Source organism: Ceratotherium simum, chromosome 1 (assembly GCF_057802395.1).
Source record: "Ceratotherium simum simum isolate JZ-2026a chromosome 1, ASM5780239v1, whole genome shotgun sequence".
Taxonomy (NCBI): domain Eukaryota; kingdom Metazoa; phylum Chordata; class Mammalia; order Perissodactyla; family Rhinocerotidae; genus Ceratotherium; species Ceratotherium simum.
In genome coordinates, this window is record NC_141900.1 from 40,419,449 (window position 1) to 40,442,361 (window position 22,913).

Below are 22,913 nucleotides of genomic sequence, written 5' to 3' on the forward strand. Positions count from 1 at the left end.
TTATCATGCGCTTCCGTGAAATGCTTTTGAACTTGATATCTGGGGAACAGTCCAGGTGATAGAGACCGGCAGAGTCATGTACATTATCCTCTGAGAAAACATTCTTATAAGCAGCGTAAGGAGATTTGTGTTATATCCAATAGATATATTTTTGATGTCTAAGCAAACAGGAAGCTGAAGAAAATAAACGTGAGATATGGGAGACCTTAACTGATGTGGGAGACAGAGAACAGACACTGAAAACTTTTTCCTCTTTTGATACCGTAAGATTATGTGTATATGCCTTTTAGGAAATGCATGTGCAGGGATATATTTACAACTGAAACAAAAATAACTAATCAATAAAAGCAAATGACCCCAAATGACCTCAATGACTTTCTCTGTGTGGTAAAAGGCAGTGGCTGTCAGCCATCGTCATGGGGAAAATAGGAGACGCTGGATGAGCTTTGTTAAGAAATAGATACAGCGAGGTTTTAGCCACAGATTTCTTTTGGCCAAAAGCAATATGAAAAGGTGAGATCACCTGCCTTTTTCATCACACCTGACTTTTTCCAGTTTCTAAAATTCAAATACGTTCTCAAAGGTCAAAGTATCATCACTGAGGACACTCAAAGGAACATAACAGAGGCTCTAAAAACAGTTTCAAAAGGGAGCTCTGAAAATGTTCTAAACAGTTGACAGCATCATTAGATTGCTTTGAAAAGACAATAATATTTTGAATATATATGTTATGAGATGTTTGTTTTCTTTTAAAAAGCCATTGCTCTATGGCTCAGGTGATTTTCTGGGTCCTATTTCCCTCCGGGTGCCTGGCCCAGTGTTATCCTGGGTTCCTGGTAGTTACTTGGGTGCATGTACCTCTTGCCTGAGTTTGCAATGGTGGAGCTGAGGAAGGGTTAGCAGGGAAAAACAAGTCATAATAAGTCAGCTGATTAGAGCCCAAGTAAATAGTTTGAAGCCAAGTCACCTAGTCCAAACAGGAGCTGTATAAGACAAGTGATGCAGGGTGCAAGCCAATGGAATGAAGCAAATGAACGGAAAAAAAGGTGAGTGTGGAGGAATTCCTGAACTGAAGCCTGAGAAAGTTAGGCAGCTTTTCATGCAGATCCAAAAGCTGCTGGCACAGAACAAGCATTACTCAATTTAAACACTCAGTCTTGTGGAGCAAATGCATGACGAGTGCAGAGTTCTTCGAAGGAGGTTTTGTGGCCAGTTGAATATCAGCCAAGTAAACACTGGCCAAAATGTAATCCTCCTAGATTGGTCTGTGTTTTGGTCTATGTTAAGCATCTAATACATTTGGTGAATCCCCCACTCTCCACCATGCCTGTCTTATGGTACAACTTATCACTTGCTATTGAGCAGGGAGGCAACCACTACAGTCAATCAGAAATTACAGGTAAATAAAAATGTGCATATCATTTCTGGTCTAAGGCTAGATGAGGTGGTATTAATATCGAAAAATCTCCAAGTGCTCCCTTGATAGCTGGGAGATTTCTAGTAAACTCTGCTTCAAGATAGAGCTTAGGAGGGGGAGGAGAATGCTTTAGGCTGGTCAAGATGAGAACCTGAAACAAATTTGACAATTCATACCAGGCTTGGAACAACACGTGGAAACCTTTTCTGTGCCAGGTTAGAGAGACCTTTTCATAAAGGAGACCATCATTAGTTCGGTTATTCATGATCAGTGTGTGCTATCTAAATTGATGCTTTGGCTTCAGAGAGTATTATGTACCATGCTCTAGCCATTTCATTCTTTCAATATGAGCAGCAGAGATAAAGCCCCATTCTGAAGCATCATATTTGTCTTTGGTGTTTAAACCTTCTTAGGGATGTCCAGGCTGGAGCCAACCTTTCTTTCAATCGTCAGTTCTATGATGAGCATTGGTCCAAGCATCGAGTAGTCACTTGTATGGACTGGTCTCTCCAGGTAAGAATTATTGCTGGGATGGGATAAACTGGGCTTGTGTTTTCATGGCATTTGAGTAAAAAATAAGAGATTTGCTCCACTACTTTGGATATATTCACTAACCTACAATTTTCTTCTAATTCTGTTGGCTTTCTCTCTCATTTTACTGAGGCTTCAGTTTATATTTTGTGCTCTGTTATTCATATACATTGAGTACTCACTGTGTGCTAGATACCAGACAAGAAGCCAGGCCATTCTGTCCATGGAACTGCTCATTAAGGTCACCTGTCATTTCCCACTTGTCAAATTCTATGAATATTTTTAAGCCTACATCTTCCCTGACCTCTCTTTGTCATCTGCCTTAGTTGACTTCCTTGTACTTCTGAAAACAATGTCCTGGGCCTGGCCCGGTGGTGCAGTGTTTAAGTGCGTGCGCTCCGCTTCAGTGGCCTGGGGTTCACAGGTTCAGATCCTGGGTGCGCACCGACGCACCACTTGTCAAGCCATGCTGTGGCGGCATCCCATATAAAGTAGAGGAAGATGGGCACGTATGTTAGCCCAAGGGCCAATCTTCCTCAGCAAAAAAGAAGAGGATTGACATCGGATGTTAGCTCAGGGCTGATCTTCCTCACAAAAAATAAAAAATAAAAATAAAAACAATATCTTTCCATTGAGTTCCACAACTCTACTCTCTGCTAGTTCTCAGGCTTCTCCAAGACTTCTTTTCCCTCTGTAACCTTTGGGATCCTGGTGGTCACGCCCTTAACCTTTACTCTTCTTCCCAACATGCTCTCTGTGGGAGATCTCTTCCACTGCTATGGATTCAACCACCACGTGGGCAGCCTGTTTATATCTCCCACCCAATATCCCTCCTGACTTCCACTTTACACACCAGATAGATTCACTCAGATGCCCCAGAGAATCTCAAACTAATCACTAACTCATTATTTCTACATATCCAAAATTGTTTTTTGCCTACCGCATTCTCTATATGGTAAAGCCATAGCAGTATACCCAAGGGCCTAAAGCAGAACTTTCATTACTAATGTTAGCAGCTTCCTCTCCCTTATCTCCTAGACCTAATCTGTCACCAAGACTGTCCATTTAGGGGCCGGCCCCGTGGCTTAGCGGTTAAATGTGCGCGCTCTGCTACTGGCGGGCCAGGGTTCGGATCCCGGGCGCACACCGAGGCACCGCTTGTCAGGCCATGCTGAGGCCGCATCCCACATACACCAACTAGAAGGATGTGCAACTGTGACATATAACTATCTGCTGGGGCTTTGGGGAAAAAAAAAAAGGAGGAGGATTGGCAATAGATGTTAGCTCAGAGCCGGTCTTCCTCATCAAAAAGAGGAGGATTAGCATGGATGCTAGCTCAAGGCTGATCTTCCTCACAAAAAAAAAAAAAAGAAAAAGACTGTCCATTTATCCACTCATATATTCATCATCTTACATCTTTAATATTACTAACCTTCTAACTGGTCTTTCTCCATCCACACTTGTCAACTTATAGTTTTGCCTCTGGACATCTTGCCAAATAATCTTTCTAAAATGCAAATCTGATCACTTTACTCCATGGATTAAAAATCCTCATTGCCTGTAAGAAAAAGTCTAAACTCTTTAGTGGGGCATACAGAGTGAAAGCAGGTAAATTTACCAAAAGCCAATTTGCTGAATGGCCAACTCAATTAGTTGACAATTTACCCAGCACTGAGCAGTTAAATAATGTGCACAAAGGCACACAGCCTAGTTGTGGTGAGGCCAGAATTTGAACCCAGGTCGTCTGACCCCCAAGCCCATGTCCTTGATGATCATGCTATGTTCCCTCCTGCAATGACAATGATATAATAGCAATGAGCGAAATAGGAATGGTTAGTCCTGGGCAATTATGCACAGCATGATTTCTGCTTTCTTGTAGTCTATGCTTTTATTGGGAATAATAATCATGGCTAGCTTTTAATTTGTGTTTCTTATATGCTAAGCACTGTGCCAGTTGCTCTAGAGGCATTACCTTATTTCACCCTCATGGCATCCGCTTTTACTGCTTCCATTTTATAGCTGAAGAAATTGAGGCTCAGAGAAGCGAAGTAACTTGCTAAAGATCAGCTAGGATGTGGTAGAATGGGGATTTGAACCCAAGACTTTCAGCACTTCAAGGCATTTCTCTTCACCACTGCCTCCCACAAAGGGCTTTTGAATCTGGAACCAAGAGAGGTTATAAGTGCTGAATGATGTGGGTAGATAGCAAGTGCTTTCAGAGTTCAGTGGGGTTGAGATCTGTCTCTGGTCAGACAGGGCTTCTCAGAAGACTGAGATTTAGACCAACGGAGGGGAGAACTGTGTGTTCTAGGTAGAGCAGTAAAACAGATGATGTGAAGAGCCCCATGTAATCCTAATGGAGAACAAGAGAACTGAAGAGGGATGTAATCTCCCACAACTGGACTGTCATCAGCCACCAAGTGGGCGAGTGTTCTCTCCTCTTGAATCTCCTTTTACATGCAAACAACAGAGCACGCAGTTCATGATCGTGCAGAGACTAATATAAGCAGGGTTTGCCCAGCCTCTTCCCACCGGTCTGTGGGTGGTCTGTGAGCACACTTGGGTGTATACACAGAAATCAGATCCAAGCCTGAGGAAACACTTAGCTTGGCTTGTTCACTTGTTCAGAGTTTGGCAATTACACAGGAACCTTATCTGACGCATTCCTCGGAGGCACTTTTACTGTATTCCTGGGTCGGCTGATAATGCTCCCTGAGGAGGCGGCAGGGCCGGCATCAGTGGGACTGATCCCTGCCTGGCCTCAGCTTGTGATGGGCCATATTGCCCATGGATGGATTTGTTTCCACACAGGGTTTTGTGTGATGTTTTTGTGCAGGAAGTAAAACTGTAAAGGGCAGAAACTCCCCCATGGAGAGACCACATTTATTTTTCCCCAGTTTTGTGTAACGTGTGCATCTACACTGTGGGGAAGAGGTTTACAATTCCGAAAAGTGTATTTTATATGGAGTATGAGAAAAAGGAATTGGAACCCTCAGCTCCTACATCATAACACTTTTTTGAGATTCAAAGGACCAACTTTACATGCTTATGGGATGAGGAGACTTCCTGAATGGATCTAGATTCAATCTAATTTTATTAAGAAAGAAGGATAAAGGTACAGTCTTGGAGTCTAGTAGTGACGTTGTATGCCCAGGATAATTACCTGAGTGGAACAGAATGGAAATGAGGGGGAAAAAAGGAAGAGACTATAAGGTTTCTGCATAGCTTTTCTTTGATCTCCTGGGCTTCTTAAACAAGAATACTTTAACTTTTCGATATTTGCAAAATATCCACCAACCATTATTCCCTGGAAGAAATTTGGACACTAAGGGAATTATGTCAACTTTGTTATTCATTGAACATTGTGTAGGAGAGTGGATCAATAATGCTATCCATATACCACATTACAGATTTTCCAGACTTGCGCAAAACCAGACTCATGATCTCGCTTCTACCATATACACTCCCCTCACATATAGATTGCATCCTCCAACCTTGCACTCATCCAAGACACAAACCCAAGTAATCTCTGACAGCTCACCTCGTTGCCAAATTGAATCAAATTTACAGAAGCAAAAAGATTCCCACTGACACCAATTCAAATTCACTAACATGAGGATTTGATGTCTACTTTATGTCATGCCCTCTACTTCTTGCTCATATTAGGAAATAGCTTCATAACTGGTCTTCCTATCTCAAGTCTCTACACTGGTGATTCATTATAAGTACTTTTACCAGATTAATATTTGTACAGATTATTTATATGCTCTCAATATCACCTTGGGCAAGTTGCCTGACTTCTCTTCGCTTAAATTTCCTCATTCATAAAGTGATGATAATACCTAGCTCACATGTTTACTGTGAATACTAAGTGAGCTAATGTATTTAAAGCACTTAGCATTTAAGAAGAATCTAGTACATAAAAAGTATTCAGTAAATGTGACATAGCAGTGAGAGTAGTAGTAGCAGTAGTTGCAGAGTATGACTCCTGTCATCCCCAGAGTAGAGTCTAAAATCATTAGCCTGTACTCAGTGACTTCTGTGAGGATGCCCTGAGGCATTTCCAGCCCTTTCTTCCTCTTTACCTCTTCACATAACCTGCCTCCCAGCCAAATGCTACAACCTGATGTCTCCTGAACATGTTCTTCTACACTGTGTTAGGTAAGAAAACTTCACCTCTGGTTAGCTTAAGCAAAAAGGGGAATTTATTGGAGAGCCACTAGTGTACATAGGGAACCCATGGAAAAGATGAGGAACTGGGACTCAGCAAGAGTAGAAATCTGGGCAACTTGAGGGACCTCACCAATAGGATCTGTCATAACCTGACTCATTTGCCAGCCCACGGGTTCTGGGTCTTAGTTCAAAATTTAGAGTAGCCAGCTTAGAGAATGTGATTTGCCAAGCTGGGTCAAGTATCAACCCTGCAATGAATTAACTGTCCCTGGGAAGATGGGAGAATCACTGTGAAACAGGCAGATGCCCAAGAGAAATCTCCTGCACCCATACTTGTACCCTTGTCCATACTCTCCTCTGTCTTCTCTCCTAATAACCTACCCATTTGGCAAGGCCCAACTGAAGTCTCATTTCTTCTCAAAAGTCCTTTGCAGTTTCTCTCCCTGCCACACGCCATTCCAACTAAAATGGTTATCTTCTCCTCTGTACTTCTATAGAACCTTGCATATACCTCCATCTTAGCACATATCACGTTCTGCTTTTATGTTTGTGTTATAGTTATTCATACGTGTGTCTTACCTCCCTCTACTAAAGGGTGAGTTCCTATCAAGCAAAGCCTGTTATTATTGACATTCTTATTCCACATTTCACCTGGGGCAATGCCTAACGTATACATAGGAGGCACTTGACATGTGCCACAGTGGACTGGAAGGAACGTGGCCTTTGAAGCCACACAGATTTCAAGCAAGGTTCTCACTTCATTTATTAGCAACAAAACTCAGAAGAAGTTACTTACCAGGGACTCTGGCTTCTTCGTCTCTAGGAATGGGAAAACCATTGCCTACTTTAGAGGATTGCAAGGACTACATGAGGTAACACATTACCCAGCTCAGTGTCTGGCACACAATGGGCACATAAAACATGTTGGTTCCTTCCTCTCCAATAAATGTCAGATTCTATTTCTCTATAAGAACAAATAACATGAGAGCAGATCTGGTAATTTCTGGGTAAAATTCTCTTAGGTTAAATATTGGATAATCCAGCCCCATGAATAATCACCAGTTTCATTATTGTTCATATTCTTTTTCAAATCATAAGTTTAACATTTAAGGTTTAAATAATTCTTCAGAGATTTACTTTTACTGGAGAGTAAGAAAATACAACTAGTTATGTTCAAACAAACAACGGAAAAAGACATACTAGAGGAGACTTCAAAATCAGAGAAACTTGTGTGAGATTCAAGTTAAATCAGTATCTTTAGGACTTATGATCCCAGTTATAGAAATTACACCAAAGGCATTTCACTGGTATTTTATTAAAACTCTCCTTGTTTTCTAAAGGAGTTTTAAAGGCAAATAATTTAAAATATTTTTTTAATGTAAAAAAGAAAAGCTACAAGTAGGAGTCAGCAATGAGACCCAGATGTGAAGCTGTGGGATATTATTCCAGACACATCTGGCTGCTCATTGGCCACTATGGTAGTAGTGTTGATGTTTATAAAGTTGCCTTTTCACATGTAACATAGTTAAGCTTCACATGGACAGTCTGGAGACTTCTGTGTTTATGTGGTTGTTAGTTTCTTTGAATGGGCTTTGAATCAAAGGCCTTTCTTAATAGGCCTTTGATTCAGCCACTGAGGAGTGTTTTCTAATAAAGAACGATTACTTCTCCTGGTGGCCACATTCATGTGTATCGTTGTAGGCTTATCCTTCTGCATCAACCAGCAAGTTGTAACTCTCTGCAGCTTTCTAAAGTTGAGGGAACTGAAAGAATGAATAAAGCCACATAGAAGACTTAGATTTAATTATTTTTGATAGAAAAAAGTTGATATTCAAATTTATAAGGTCAATCTTCTGTTAAATATATACACAGCATAGTGAAAAATAAGGAAAAATTAAATTATCTATGAGCAAAGAGTGATATGATTTGCCATAATCCTGATGCTATTTTTAATGGGACTGCCTTAAGGGAATCCTATGTAGAAATGGCATTTTCATGAAATGTATTCTAACTCATAAATACTTCCCACAAGACTGATCCTCAGTTTGTTTAACAACACACAGCACAGGGGCCGCCCCGAGGCTTAGCGGTTAAGTGCGCGCGCTCCGCTGCCGGCGGCCCGGGTTCGGATCCCGGGCACACACCGATGCACCGCTTCTCCGGCCAAGCTGAGGCAGCGTCCCACATACAGCAACTAGAAGGATGTGCAGCTATGACATACAACTATCTACTGGGGCTTTGGGAGAAAAAAATAAAAAAATAACACACAGCACAGAGTTCACATAGGGTGTATTTCCACTCAAGGTAGAGTCCTTGTTATTTTACTGGTTGTGTTTCTCGCACTTATGCCTTTAATTATTGGCTTTATTCAACAACAAAAGATTAAATATAAGTTCTTTCCACTGAGCAAAAAGTTACTAAAATAAGAAAAACATTTGTAATTCAACATATTTTAGCATAAGTTTATCATGTACTAGGAGTTACTAGACGCTAAATTCAGAGATCAGTAACAACGGGTCCCTACACTCAAAGAGCTTACAAACTAGTAAGAGACATAGGTGGGAAAAACCATAATACAATTTGACAAGTGCTTGAGAAGGGGGACACACATAATGCCAAGGGAACCAATGAGAGGCAAGGAGGGGTGATGGATGATTAGTTAGGATTGTCTGGAGGACTTGATGCTTGCATTGAGTCTTAGAATGAGTTAATGATGTAAACAACGCAGAAGAGGCATTCCTATGAGAATGAGTATCAGACTTATAAGCACAGACACTGTACCTATGAACCTTAGAACTAGTCCAGTGAGCCTGGGTCATAAGGTGTGGGGGTGGGAGGAGGGAGGGAAAGCTACAGGAGCTTAAGCAGAAGAGGAAGAAAATGACAGATCATAAAGGATCCTATATGACCTGTATTTTATCTTGAAAGTAATGATAAGCCATTAAACTGTTTTAAGCAGAGGAGTGACTTAGCCAAATGTATGTTTTATAAAGCGTATTGACAAAAAATGGAGAGTGGAATAGGTGAGGGTAGGGACTGGTGAGCCTGGAAGCAGGAAACCATTTAGGAAGCTGTTGCCTTCATTCAGACAAGAAATTAGTTTAGGAGGCTCTCATCTTAAGAATGGAAAGAAAACATGCATTTGAAAAGTATTGAGGAAGAAGTGAAACACAGTACATGAGATGAGAAGGTGGAAGGAGTGAAAATGAATGTGGAGTGTCTGGCCTGGGCAGCTAGGGGAATGTGAGTGAAAGGCACCAAAAGAGGAAACGCTGGAAGAGTAGTAGGTTTTTGTAGAAGGCAATAAGCTCATTTTCCTGTGCATTGTATCTGATGTGTCTATGGACAGCCCTGAGAAGTCCCCAGTAGGCAGTCAGCTCTAAGATCTGCAGCTCAGAGAGAAATCTAGCCTAGAGATATAGATTTGAATATTGTCAACATATTAATGCTTATTAAAGCCATTGGAGCAGATGAGATCACCCAGGGAGAATGTGTAGACAGAGACAAAAAAGAGGGCAGACAACAGCCCCTCTTGGAATATGTAATAGAAGGACAACCTGTAGGGACTGAAAAAGAGTGGTCAGGAAGAAAATCAGAAGAGAAAGATGTAATGGAAGCCAATATAGGAGAAAGGAACGAGTAGCCCAAATGTCAGATAATACAGAGAGGTCCAGCCATGTGTACAGTTTGGTAGTTTTTGGTGACTACAGCAAGCACATGTGGAACTTTGGAGGCAGAAACCAGATTGCAGGAGGTTGAGTCAGTAGTTGGTATTGAATATGCCACAACTTAAAAAGAAAATGCCATTTAAAGCATGTAATATAGCATGTGTCTGTAGGAATAGGAAAGTTTTCTTTCTGTTGTCATCTCGGCGTAATCCATCCTTGTGACCTCTTCCATTCAGTACCCCGAGCTGATGGTCGCTTCCTACAACAACAATGAAGATGCTCCCCATGAACCAGATGGAGTGGCCTTGGTTTGGAACATGAAGTTTAAGAAAACCACACCAGAGTATGTCTTCCACTGTCAGGTAGGAGTCAGCATAGTAAAAATAACTTACGTCTCCTACTAGACCAAATATAGTTCATGCTGCCTTGCGTCTTATGTGGAGAGGAAGAACCGAGTTTAAAAATGGAATTGTTGACAATTTTGGAAAATTTCCCCACAGTAACCTAATGTTTTGGGAAAGCGGCAACCCTCTCCAAACAGTTAGGGAGCCTGGTTGGGGACTGTGTGTCATTTTCTTTCTATTTAAAACAGCCCCCATGAGGATGAGTTTATAAAGACCTCGCACTTATGAAGAAATCCTGGTGTACCACTTCCTCTGCTTAGCAGCAACATGTGCTTGCCACCCACGTGGACATCCTCAGAACAGTACCATTTCAAGTGCCCTCCTCTCTGAATTGCAGTTCAATAGGATTTCGCCAATTTTAAATTTACGGGTGCCATCTTGCTTACAGATAATATTTTTGTAGCCGGTTTAGGGGAATACTTGTCATGAATCCTTCTTGAATTGTTGAGAAATATAGGTGCTGTTACAGTTTGCCAGTGCAGAGATCATTTCAAATCGTTTTGTATCTTTTACTCCATGTGTCTGCTGCACGTTTGTCTTCTCTTCCATTCAACACAATACACAAATTATGTTACACTTGCACACATTTGGCTTTGCTCCATTGACATGACTCTGCCTAAATAATAGGCCTCAGCAGTGGCCAATACACCAACCCCTTTATTAATGCCCCTATCCTGTGATTATGCACAGGAAAATGCAAAACAAACATTCCAGTTCAAGGTTTCAGTTCCTCAAATATTATGATTCAGAGGTACTGAGTGGCAGATTACTCCAAATACAAATAAATCAGTTGAAGAGGGTGGGTAAACCTGTTGATATTTGGAAGCTTAGTGCCATTTTATATCCAAGAGCAGAGTATCTTTTTGAACTAAAATATGTTTAGACTTTAGAACATTATCAGATATAATTTGAGGAATAGGAGCTGCTGGAATAAAAGTCTCAGCTTCAACCTGATTGAGTAACCTCTAACTGGCCATGTTTTTCTAATTTGCTATCTTAAAAACAACAAGAGGTCTAGGCCTACATAGTAAATAACCTTTATTTTTTGAACTTTTGAAATAAGAACAGTTTTTTCTTTCTTTTTTTTAAGGTTATCAAATTTGTCTGTTTGATACGCTCTTTCTATAAACATAGAAGCACAAAATCCTAATTTTGTTCAGTTATAAGAGGTTTGCTGAATTACCAGGAAAATACTAAAAGGATTATAGCATAAGCAGAAGCACATTTTTGAAAAACAGTACCATTTAAACTATTTTGATATTACAGAAAGCATATCTTGAATTTTAAAAAATATAAGGTAACATATTATATTGTTTTAGTCAATGTACATGATGTTAATCATAATTAAATTTTTTCATTATATTAACTGACTATAGGTGGCCTGTGACAATAACAATTTGGTAATGTGCTTAATATTCACAACATTGCATAGTGAACAGGTCAGTAGCGGTGTAATAAGGCTGAGTGAAGAAGCAAATTCCCAAGGTCTTCAGAATTAACTGAAATTTTTAAATTACCTGTTTTATCACACAATAGTTTATACCAGTACTGATTGAAAAGAGGATCATTGCTTTCCTCTCGTGGTATCTTTGGGATTGATTTACTAAAGATTTCACCAACAAGCATTTAATTTCATTTTTAGTCTCTCCCTTAAATGATCCAATGTATGTATTTTAGAGAAAATATGCTCCTGATTTAAAAAAAAGTCAGAAGTACTCTGAATATCCTACCAGAAGATGCTGATTAAAATATCTCTGTATCTTCCAAATTCCTACTACTACCTTCACTTCATCTGGTGACCAGAAACAAATGGGGGTTCTAAACTGTACCTAGCATTCTCACAGAGAAAACTGAGAATTCTAATACTTTTAAACTTTGGGGTTAATTAAATGACATGTACAAAAGACCATGAAGACTCTGAGACTCTAGGTATCAAATAAAAGCCACTCAATTTCACCACACACATATTCAAAGATATTGAAAATCATGACTGTGCTACTCAGATATAAATGATAAGGAGTTCCTATAAAGGACCCTTAATATTTATGAAAAACACATTTAGAAAATCTTATGAAAACCTAAATTGCTGAATACCACTATAGTACCTAGTTTCTGTTATTAAATTATTTCTCTTAAACTGATCTAACTGTAGGGGATGGAATGTTTCACCAGCTTTGGGAAGGTGAAAAGGGAAAGAACTTTGAGCCCTCTCCAGAGAGGAGGAAAGGGAAGAAGTCGGCACAGCAAAAGTAATTATGAAGCCCTTCTGAGGACCCCTGGCGTATTAGTCAGGGTTTTCTAGAGAAATAGAACCAATAGCATAGAGAGAGAGAGACAGAGAGACAGAGACAGAGACAAAGAGAGATTTAGAGTTGATACTTCTTCAGGAAGCCTGTCTTTGCTCTTAAGGCCTTCAACTGATTGGATGAGGCCCATCCACATTATCAAGGATAATCTCTTTTACTCAAAGTCTACTGATTTAAACATTAATCACATGTAAAAAATACCCTCACACCAACATTTGGACTTGTATTTGACCAAAAAACTAGGTACCCTATCTTAGCCAAGTTGACACATAAAATTAACCATCATACCTATATTTCACCTCAGAGCAATCCAGAAAACCAATATCTTTCACAATTCCTAAAGGCCTACTAATTTCAGATCACTTTGGGCTAATAAACAAATATACCTAGAGTGGTCAACTTTGAAATTATTAGATGTTAAGTGAATGGGAGCTTTCGTAAGAGGTGAGGAAAAAAAACAATAATTTGAGGTCATGGGGAATGTCTCTGTGACACTGAATCTATGAAAAAAAAAGATCCTAACATGTATTGAGAATCTATTCATTACATTCATTGTCATAGGTCCTATAACCCCCCAGATGAGAAACTGGCGTGGAGAAGTCATGAGACTAGGGCAGGAGCCTATGACTAGCAAAGCCAGGTTTGCAGTCAGCTCCGAAGCCCATTTGGTGTCTCATGCTACAGTAGTAGGGGATCCAGCAGGTAACACCATGCAGGTGTGTGGCATGACGAGGGATTGGGGTAGGAGTGAAGAGAGAAAACATGGAACAGAGCTGTGTTTTCCATCTTGGCTGATCATTGCAATCACCTGGGCAACTTTAAGAATTACTGATGCCTGCATTCTACCCACAGAGATTCTGATTTAATTAGTCTAGGCTGCAGCCTGGGCATTTTTAAACACTCCTAAGTGGTTTGAATATGCAGTAATAGTTGCAACCCACTGGAATGTAGAGGAGAGGTGCAGAAAGGGGATGATAAGGTGACAAAACTAATCAGCTTCTTTATTTGGAAATGGGGGACTTTTCTTTTTGTCCCACAATTCCCTTTTCCTCTTTGGCCCAAACTAGAGTGGCATTTCTTGCTTTGGTTACTCTGATGCTGATCTCCTACCTGACCCTGTTTGAGAAATTTCCTAACCAACTCCCCTGCCCCTTCCCACTCCACCTCTGCCCACCCCCCCACACACACTCATTTTCTCTAGCCCACTCGTTGCTGGGATCTGCTTTTGTGGTGGGCGGTCAGAAGACCCAGAGTTGTTTTTCCAGGAGTGAGCTGAAGACCACGTTGAACATGACATAGGGACACTGTGCATTGGAGAGTACCATTTGGGATAGTGAGATAGTTACACACTTGCCACAGTTGGTATCCACAAAGTTAGGATAAAAGCCCAGTAAATATCAATGGTTGCCAAAAGAAAACAAAAGTGCTGTAATACTGAGTATGGCTGAGCTGATGAGAGACCAAACCAGGGGTAACTAGGGCAGCAAGGGAAGTCATAGATGAATTAGTGGATGAAGGTTAGGTGGAGGGGAAAAATAATAAGGGTGGTTTGGTTAAGATACACTGAACTCTAATAACTATAGATAACTACATTTGTCTGTTGTTTTACATTTTCCCAGCATTTCTGCCTTCACGATCTCATTGATCCTTACACCAGGGAAGCAGAAAAGATGTTATTATTCTCCTTTTCCAATTGAGAGATTTTGCACTTTAGGGGTTCCCCAGCTAGTGAGCAGTAGGACCAATACTGGATCCAATGCTCATTCTGGACCTATGTCATGCCATCTCCTAGGCTGCATTCTACAGCAATGGGACAATGCGGGGCATGATAGCAAAGGCTGTACAGTTCATTGAAGGTATAATTTTGGTGGCCTGCCATTTATAAGATGTTGGTTAGACCTATCCTAGGGATGGCTGTCCTTACCATCTTCCAAACCTAAAGGAGAATTTGGAGAGCCCACAGAATTAAAATAATGAGAAAATATTATGAGAAAAACCAAGACCCTCCCCCCCACCATTCACTGACCTATTACTTTCCTTCTGCATCCTTTCTGATCTTTGGTAAAGCTTATTTATTACCACTGGTCCCTCTTAGACACTATCTCACTGAGATAAGGCAGTTTGAATGTGTTTCCACATTCTCCTGTGATTTTCCAATAATTTCAAAATTAGACAGTTTGCTTAGTCCAAACCTCTTTCCTGTGGATAGGGAGAAACAACAAATGCCTTATGATGATTGTACTTTTATCATGTTGGAATAATCGCATTAGCCATCATTTCTTGCTGATCTCTGTAGATTCTTCATGTTTTTCAGAAGTGTGTAATCGCAAATAAATTTGATGGCTCAGAAAAGTATCATTTCCAGCACTAGAAGGCAAAGGCACAAGAAACAGACATTGAGTTCAGTGTTCTTTAGCAAAGACTGACCGACTTTTAGCCTAATCATAAAAATATTGCAGTATGAAGGCTTGTTTCTCTCTTAAGAATAGCAAGGCCAAACACCTTCTACTTCCACGGGAAGTTTCATGTCTTTACTAAACTGAATTTTTAGTGTGGGCTCTGGTCCTGCATTTTCTATTTTCATTTCAATAAGAGCTGTCCATACTTGGAAAATATTGGTGGACTCTGCATAGAAATCAGCCACTCAGCCCCACCACACAATCTGGCAGCGCTCCTGCTGTCTTCTGTAGTGGCTTCCACACACTGTCATTAGATTATGCCTTCTGACCACCCTGCGTTGCTTACCCTGGTGTGGTCTTTCTCTTTTAAATGGAATGAATAGAATCAGAAAAATATATCTTAGAATTATCTGCATTGAGGTAAGTGGAAAAGCTATATTTAGAGGCTTGGCTTGGTCAGAGGTTTGTTTTTTTTTTTAACTTTTATTTTTTCCTGATTTAGTTTCTTTGTTCTTAGCATTCTCTTTTTAAGGATTATATGACAATGACCTGAAACTGATGAGGACCTAAAACCCTCACTATTTCAGGGGGAAAGTAGAATGTGAGGTGGGGTGATACCAGCTAACCTCATTTGTTCCAGTGTTTAAAATCTTCAGTTGACTTTTTTCTTATGAGTGGCTTCACTTCTCGTTAAGAGTCTATAAAGGTTACAGATGAGAATGCAGCTCACAGCTTTAGCCATCCAGCGTTTGGTTCTGCATGAGGTTCCCGCTGACCTTGAAGAGAGTTCCGCCCATGAGAAGTGATGGTAGCACAGGAGGGAATGTGGGCTGGTGGTTAGGAGAAGGGACGGAAAGTCAGGACTTGCAGCTCCGCTCCAGCTGACCACACTGCAACGTGACGTCGGGATTGTCAAGGCTTTGCTGTCGAGTCGTGGAAAGAAGACTTCCTCCAGTCCCTGGTGGAACTGTGGGGTTTATTGCAATAAACTTGATTTCTTCTCCCATCAATTTTTGTCCCTCCCCCAGCCCAGATTGTGGTCCATAATCCAAATCAACCAAACAGTGATGGACACAAAGACATAAATTAATTTAAGTGCATTTTCCAAGCTATATTATGACCAGAGAAGTGTTAGAATTTGACTTAAGGATTTTTATTTTATTTTATTTTAATTAAAGGAAAGGTAGCTTTTTTTATGGCCTGGCTGATAAAAGAAAAGACAGGCATTTTCTAAGCTTTTCTCTTGGATGTGGCAAGGAGTGGTTACTCAGTAGAAGTCAAAAAAGAGAAGGAGGGGGCCGGCCCGGTGGCGCAAGTGGTTAGGTGCGCGCGCTCCGCTGCGGCGGCCGGGGGTTCGCTGGTTCGGATCCCGGGCGCGCACCGACGCACTGCTTGGCAAGCCATGCTGTGGCGGCGTCCCATATAAAGTGGAGGAAGATGGGCACAGATGTTAGCCCAGGGCCGTCTTCCTCAGCAAAAAAAGAGGAGGATTGGCGGATGTTAGCACAGGGCTGATCGCCTCACAAAAAAAAAAAAAAAAGAGAGAGAAGGAGATGAAAGAAAAGAAAGTTCTTTGACAACTAGGACTACATATTCAAAATGAGTTCCTGGGATGACCAAATGAAAGCACAATATAGGTGCTTAGTAGTTGAAAAACAGAGTCCATGGAGAAAAACACGCTGACTAATATAAGTAAGACCCAAGAGTTTTCAAATGCAATCCTGGAGGTACTGCAGGCTGGAGAAAGCCAGAAGAGGAAACTCAACCATTGTTGCACAGATTGTGATACACATTTCCAAGTGTACAATTACGGAAAATTAAAGAATACATCTGACATAAAAGTAAGATTAAGCTCTTATATAAAAGATGCAAATTATATGGATCAGACAAGAGGAACAGCAGCACAGCAGTGCTATTTTGTGCCTTTAGGAAAAGACATAAGAGAGTTTAAATGTGCATGCTGAAATGAAATGCAGACATTTGGAAACACTTCTTTTCTGCCAATTGAGTATGACTGGTCCGACAATCAAGGCTTGAGCCAGACACTGATTCTTGTTAAATCAAACAGCAAGAACTTCTTTTTCTGTTTTGGCCCAGGAAGCTGGAAGCAGAGAAACTGCCTTGCCAGCTTTGATTCTTTATCTGCCCTCTTTCTGGAATCGTCTCCAAAAAGTAACACAAGAAGCAGCAGAATTGATCAGTGGGATTCATCTAGGGAAATTAGAATTATCAGCAGGATTATAGCAAACAGATTGTGTCATAGACAATTCCTCATCTGAAAATAGCAGTGAAGGAGACTGTATACCTTACAAGTGACCAAATGAGCTATTTGATGCAGAAGATGCCATGAGAATACACCTTCAAACAAATCGCTTTTAAATTGTTTTCTTTGTCTTGCCATGTCATATTGCAAGTGATCAAGCTGAGGTTTAATATTACAAAAAACTATCTCACACTCACTAGCATTTGCTCTGCCCCATTAATGTGCACATATATTGGAGGCACAAAACCTCAACACTGAAGATTTTATTTAGCTCCCTAAATGCCCTTCCCTGCTCTTCTAATGCCCTGTGCTCAGACTGTCTGACCTGGGCTCTCTGCAGTTGTGCTTCATCAAGGAATTGCCCCAGGAATTATTGATGCTGGGCAATGAGAACCGGATGGCAAAATGACCAGGTTTTCTAGCCTGTCACTCCTCTTGTCCTCACCATCCTGCCACCCAGCCATTCACTGAGGTCAGAGAAGCTTTGGTCTAACAGAAATGGGTGTTCTCAGGGGTCTGGGCTGAATACTGATGGGGTTCTACTTACCACTTAGGATTACTATGAGGATAAAAGAGATAATTATATAGGTGTATTAGTCTGCTCAGGATGCCATAACAAAAGAGTGTAGACTGTGTGGCTTAAACAACACAAAATAATTTTCCCACAGTTCTAGAGACTGGTAAGTCCAAGATGAAGGTGCCAGCCATTCTGGTTTCTGGTGAGAACTATCTTCCTGGCTTGCAGAAAACTGTCTTCTAGATAAGGTCCTCGCATGGCAGAGAGAGAGAGAGAGCAAGCTCTTCTGGTGTTAATACCATCATGAGGGCCCACCCTCATGACTTCATCTAAACCTAATTATCTCCCAAAGGCTCCATCTCCAATTACCGTCACATTGGGGTTAGGGCTTCAACATATGAATTTGGGGGGGACATAATTCAGTCCATAGCAATAGGTGAACGTGCCTTGAAAGGATAAAAGTATTCTCTTTACATTTGGTAGTTTCACTATTATTGCATGATAGTCACATGGGAAGAAGCTTAAACCTTGGCATTCTTATTTTTTTTGCTTGAATATATTCCTAAAGAAATTTCACCTAACTTAGAGTCATTCATTCACTCATTCATTTATTCATTAATTCAGCAGATATTTATGGGGTTCCAACCATGACCAGGTCCTCATAGCAACAATTGACTGGAGCTGAGAAGAGGCTGTCTCCTCTCCACAAGAACTCTTCAGTTTGCCCCAATCCCCACCATGCCCTGTTTTCTATCACCTGGCCAGCTTCTCTCATGTTGGTCAGATCCCTTTGTGTACTTTTTATATACAAATGCCAAGTGAGAGGGAACCTGAGACAATTCCAAACTTCTCTCACCCCAATTATTTCAGCATTTGTTTCATAACTAAATGATGATGAGATATTTACTGAGTCTTGGGAGGCAGTTTAGCACATGGTGGTTAGGAGTGGGCTATAGGGTCATACAGCCTGGTATTATAATTTAGGTCCCAACACTTAGAAGCTCTGTGACCTTGGGCAAGTCATACATGAGAGTAGAATAGTAAATGAGTACATATAAAGGACTTAGTGTCAGGCACAGAGTAAGTACCCAGTGAATGTCAGATACAATTATTAACTAACATGCAGGAATGAAATTCAAAATATGGAACAATCTATATGGCACTGTCCAAAAACCATGGCTATGGGCTCCCCTTTGTGTCAGGCATTGCATCTTTAGCTGCTAAATGGGGGAGGTGGTGACTGAGGGATATGGGAGGGAGGGACCAAGATGGCTGGGAGCCGGGAAGCACTGGAAGACCATGGGGGAAAGTGTCTTACCAACAAGTACAAAATGATCTCAATATTTTAATAACTGGTAATGTGATTTGTGGACACATCTTGAATATCATCCCTGCTACTCTGCTTCCGCCACGTGCTAGGTACAGATACATTTGCTTCCTTGGGTTAATTACTCGCACTGCTTGCCTCAAGCGCAGGCTTCGTAAAGGAACCCTCTGGTCTCTACATAGCTGATATGGCTGCACTGAAGTCTGTACAGACTAGCTGGCCATTTGCCACGCTGAACCCACTCAGTGGACCCTGAGCAACAGTAAGGAAGATGGGGCTGACACATGTTCTGCTTTCATCTAAGATCAGATTAGCGTATCTTTCAAGAGCTGTCCCTCCTAAAGACGCATGATCCAGGGCCATCCTAGGTGGGGCCTCCATTCTCTGGAATATCAGATTGTGCTTTTCCTTTATTCTACAACATTTTGATATAGGCGGAAGCGGGTTTAAAAGAATACCAGATGGTCTAAAGGAAAAAGAAATCTCAGAAGGGTAACCCTCTTCCTCAGAGGTGTGGGTATGGAGGACTCCATTCCAGGAAAGGAATGGACAGCAGAGGGGTGGGCTGTGGTGTTGCGCCAGGCCGTGTAAGCACCCACCAAGAGTGTTCTAGGCCACTACCACCTCTGAGAGGGGTGCCTATGCGTTGCTTTGGCGTCTTTATATTCTAGGCCCGGGCCTACTTCCGGACTTCAGGCCACCTATTTCTAAAAAATAGACCTTTTTTGTCCCCCTCTACAAACTTAACCAAAACTTTCTGATCTGTGTGTGTGTCTTTAAGTTGCCTAATATTGTTGGATGAAAGGGCTTGTTTGAACATACCGTGTTATTAATAAATACAGAGCCATTCATATACCCCAATAGTCACCTTATTATTTTAATTCATTTCAGACAGTGGCTCTAAGCAAAAAACTATTATTTCCAATTTTGTGATTGATTTTTGAAATTATTTGAAAGCATTATTATCGAAGAGAATTCATGAAAGTAGAGTCATCATCCTTACTTCCAGGGAAAGTTTTTTAATCTTTGTTGTAAGAGGAGTCTACACTTTCCTTTACCATGCTTGTATTTGATTTATAATTTTAAAATGGTATATTCAATATTAGCCAAAGAATCAAACAAGATGTTGCTTTTCTTACGCAAAAGATTTAGCTTAGTTGATTTTTAATTGTAATCTCCCCCATAAATGTATCGAGTTTATATCTTACACACTTCAAATCATTGTTGCCATAATCATTTTATATCTACACTTTTTTTGTCGTTGTTCTCGAAAGCTGATATATTCTCCTTTTCTACTTATTTAAAAAGTATTTCCAGCACCTATGTGCAGTAAGGTGTGTTACTTAACAGTGCTTCTTTGCTTCTTAATAACTTGGCCTGGCATTATGTTGAGTAGTTGGAAATAAATTTATTCCTTATATACAGCAAAAATCTTTATTTTTTTAAAATAAGTTTGTTATAAATATGGTCTTCTGAGAAGAGAAAGGGACAGGAGCAAAAATTGTGCACAAGTGCCCGCACTCATGTAAATGCACACACACACCCACGACTCTAAAATCCTAGTCAAAAGCTATATTTCATAAAAGAGAATTATAGTAATGTTGATGGTTTGCCAAAACCTCAAGCAATGACAAAATCCACAGAGTGTCCTGAAAGGGATGCCTTTGCAAAACCATGTCCCTCCAGATGGTTCAGATTAGAGATGGTTAAAAACACATGGCAGCATTCGTTTGGTTTAGAATTCATAGTTAATTCAGTAGATAAAATAATACAGATTTGAAACCCTAGCCTGTGTATCAGAAAAATCATCAAATCTTATGATTGCTCTTAGGGGAGGTTGGTATGTGATGTGTTGATTTTTAAGTGATCTAATTGAAATAATAAAATTAAGCAAGAAGGAGTAAAAAAGGATTGAAAATACAAGAGTATAAGTCAAAACTTTCTTCTCTGCAGAATATTTATTCCTGTAAGCTGTCATATCCAATCAATTTGTATGGGATTCGACAGCCAATTGTCATTTCCTGGGATAAACTACGTAAAGAGGTTGTGTTACAGAGACAGCATGAAGAAATGGAAAAAAAGAATTGCAGAGCATGAAGCAGAGAGAAGCCAGAATGTCCTGAAAGCCCACAAAGTGTGGCCAGGATCCCCTCACCTTGCTAAGAAGAGCAGATAAGCAGCTTACGTACAAGCTTTCCCTTTGGCTTATTCAGCTTTTCCCTCTGCACATACTATCTCTAAAAGAGAGTGCTCTTGGTCTACGTTTTAGTAGATTATTTTGCCTTATATGTGGTTTTTAATCATGGTGGGGACTCTGTGTGAACAGTGATGTCACATACTGTGTTCTCTGGCACGAGATGCATAACAGTTACCCCGGGGCCCTGAAAGGCTCCATCACTAAAAGCCTGGCTCCCACTGTCCCCTTCCTTGTGGCTAAAATCAAAAGTTTTTAGATTTTCCCACAGCTGGGCAGCGGCAAACAACTCCTGGAAAAGAACTTCAGTATTCATTTAATGGTGTAGATTATCGTGTCCTACCTGCAGCACAAATAAAAGCATTCAGCTATGTTAAAATTGCCACCAGAAGAATGTTCATCCAGGAGCTCAAAGCCTTTCAGAAAATACAGGACAAAGATTCTATAAAAATAGAATCAGAAGGTTTCAAACAGTGGTTGATGGGCTTCAAAGGGCTTGACTCTCAAAGGTGGCACAGAATTTAGTTCCCTTAGAAAGGAATACATTTTGAGCATTTTCTAATTATAAAAATTAGAATTGTGGCTTTTAATTTCAGGAAAGAGCTCCACAATGAGAGCAAATGTGCTCCTTTAGCAGCAAAGTACACGCGCATGCGCGCACACACACACACACACAAAGAAAACTGGTGGGGAGAGGGGTCAGACCCTGTGCACAGAATTCATTTAGACTCATGATGATTTCCGTTATAAATTTAATTAATTTTGTTTTAGCAACAGAGACATTGTATTAGTCAATCTTAACTACTGATCCATAGTTCTGCATCTATACCCACTTAATATTTGTAACAAGAGACTATATGTTTGTTTCATCTTCTAATCATTTTTTTAAATAAATGGAAATGTAAACCCCAGCTAAGTCAGATTACCATTTTAAGATAGTTTAACCATGTTCTACTATATGGGGAGTGAGGGGAGATTGTTTTTTGCTTTTCATTTTGTTTTCGTTTGTTACGTGTGTTTGTATGAGTTGATACTTTTTTCATGAGACCTATTAATATATAGGAACCTTCAGATATATTTGAAGGAACCTTCATGGTTTTCTGGACCAACTGCTTATTCAATCTCTGAATTCTCTCCAATGATTTCATCTTCCTCTGCCAAGTCATCATCTTGCCTTGCTTGAACGTCGCTCATGCTCCTGTCCCAAGGCAAACCATCCCGTCTCTGACCAGTGCTGGAGAGTTTCCCAGTGTGCTTGCATTCCATCCTAAAGGATTGCTCATCACAGGCAGAGGCAAAGTCACCTAGGAATGTCAAAGGATGCAAGTCTGGGAGCAGGGCAGCTGGCTTTGGGTTGCTGCAGGAGTTGGAGTGAGCACGGAAATACAATACCACCTGCCCTCCTCCGCCACCTTCCTCGTATGTCTCATCATCTTTGTCCTCACTTGGCTTCCTTTAACATCATTTCATCAAAGGCATAACAACATTGTGTGTCAACCTATCGCCATTAAAATTGTTGAAAAGACTTCACTTTGGGAGAAGGTGCTCAGGGGAAGGAAAGTTCTACCTGTGTTCTGCCTGCCATCCCCCTACCTCCAAAACCACACTTCTGAACATGCCCTCTCTGTGTTTCATGGAATTTCCTTTAATACGCTTGGTCAAATTGTGAGGACTTGCCAAATTTCGGAACTGGATTTCACTGGATTTTCTCCTC

General features: G+C 40.6%; 1 protein-coding gene across 1 annotated transcript in view; it reads left to right on the plus strand.

Moving 5' to 3' along the window:
* The window catches only part of DYNC1I1 (dynein cytoplasmic 1 intermediate chain 1), a 262,229-nt gene that overhangs the window by 150,021 nt on the left and 89,295 nt on the right, over positions 1 to 22,913 (plus strand). The window contains exons 7-8 of the mRNA XM_004431372.3: positions 1,831 to 1,930; positions 10,026 to 10,151. Coding sequence (XP_004431429.1) covers positions 1,831 to 1,930; positions 10,026 to 10,151 — 226 coding nt within the window. The remainder of the gene's footprint in view (positions 1 to 1,830; positions 1,931 to 10,025; positions 10,152 to 22,913) is intronic.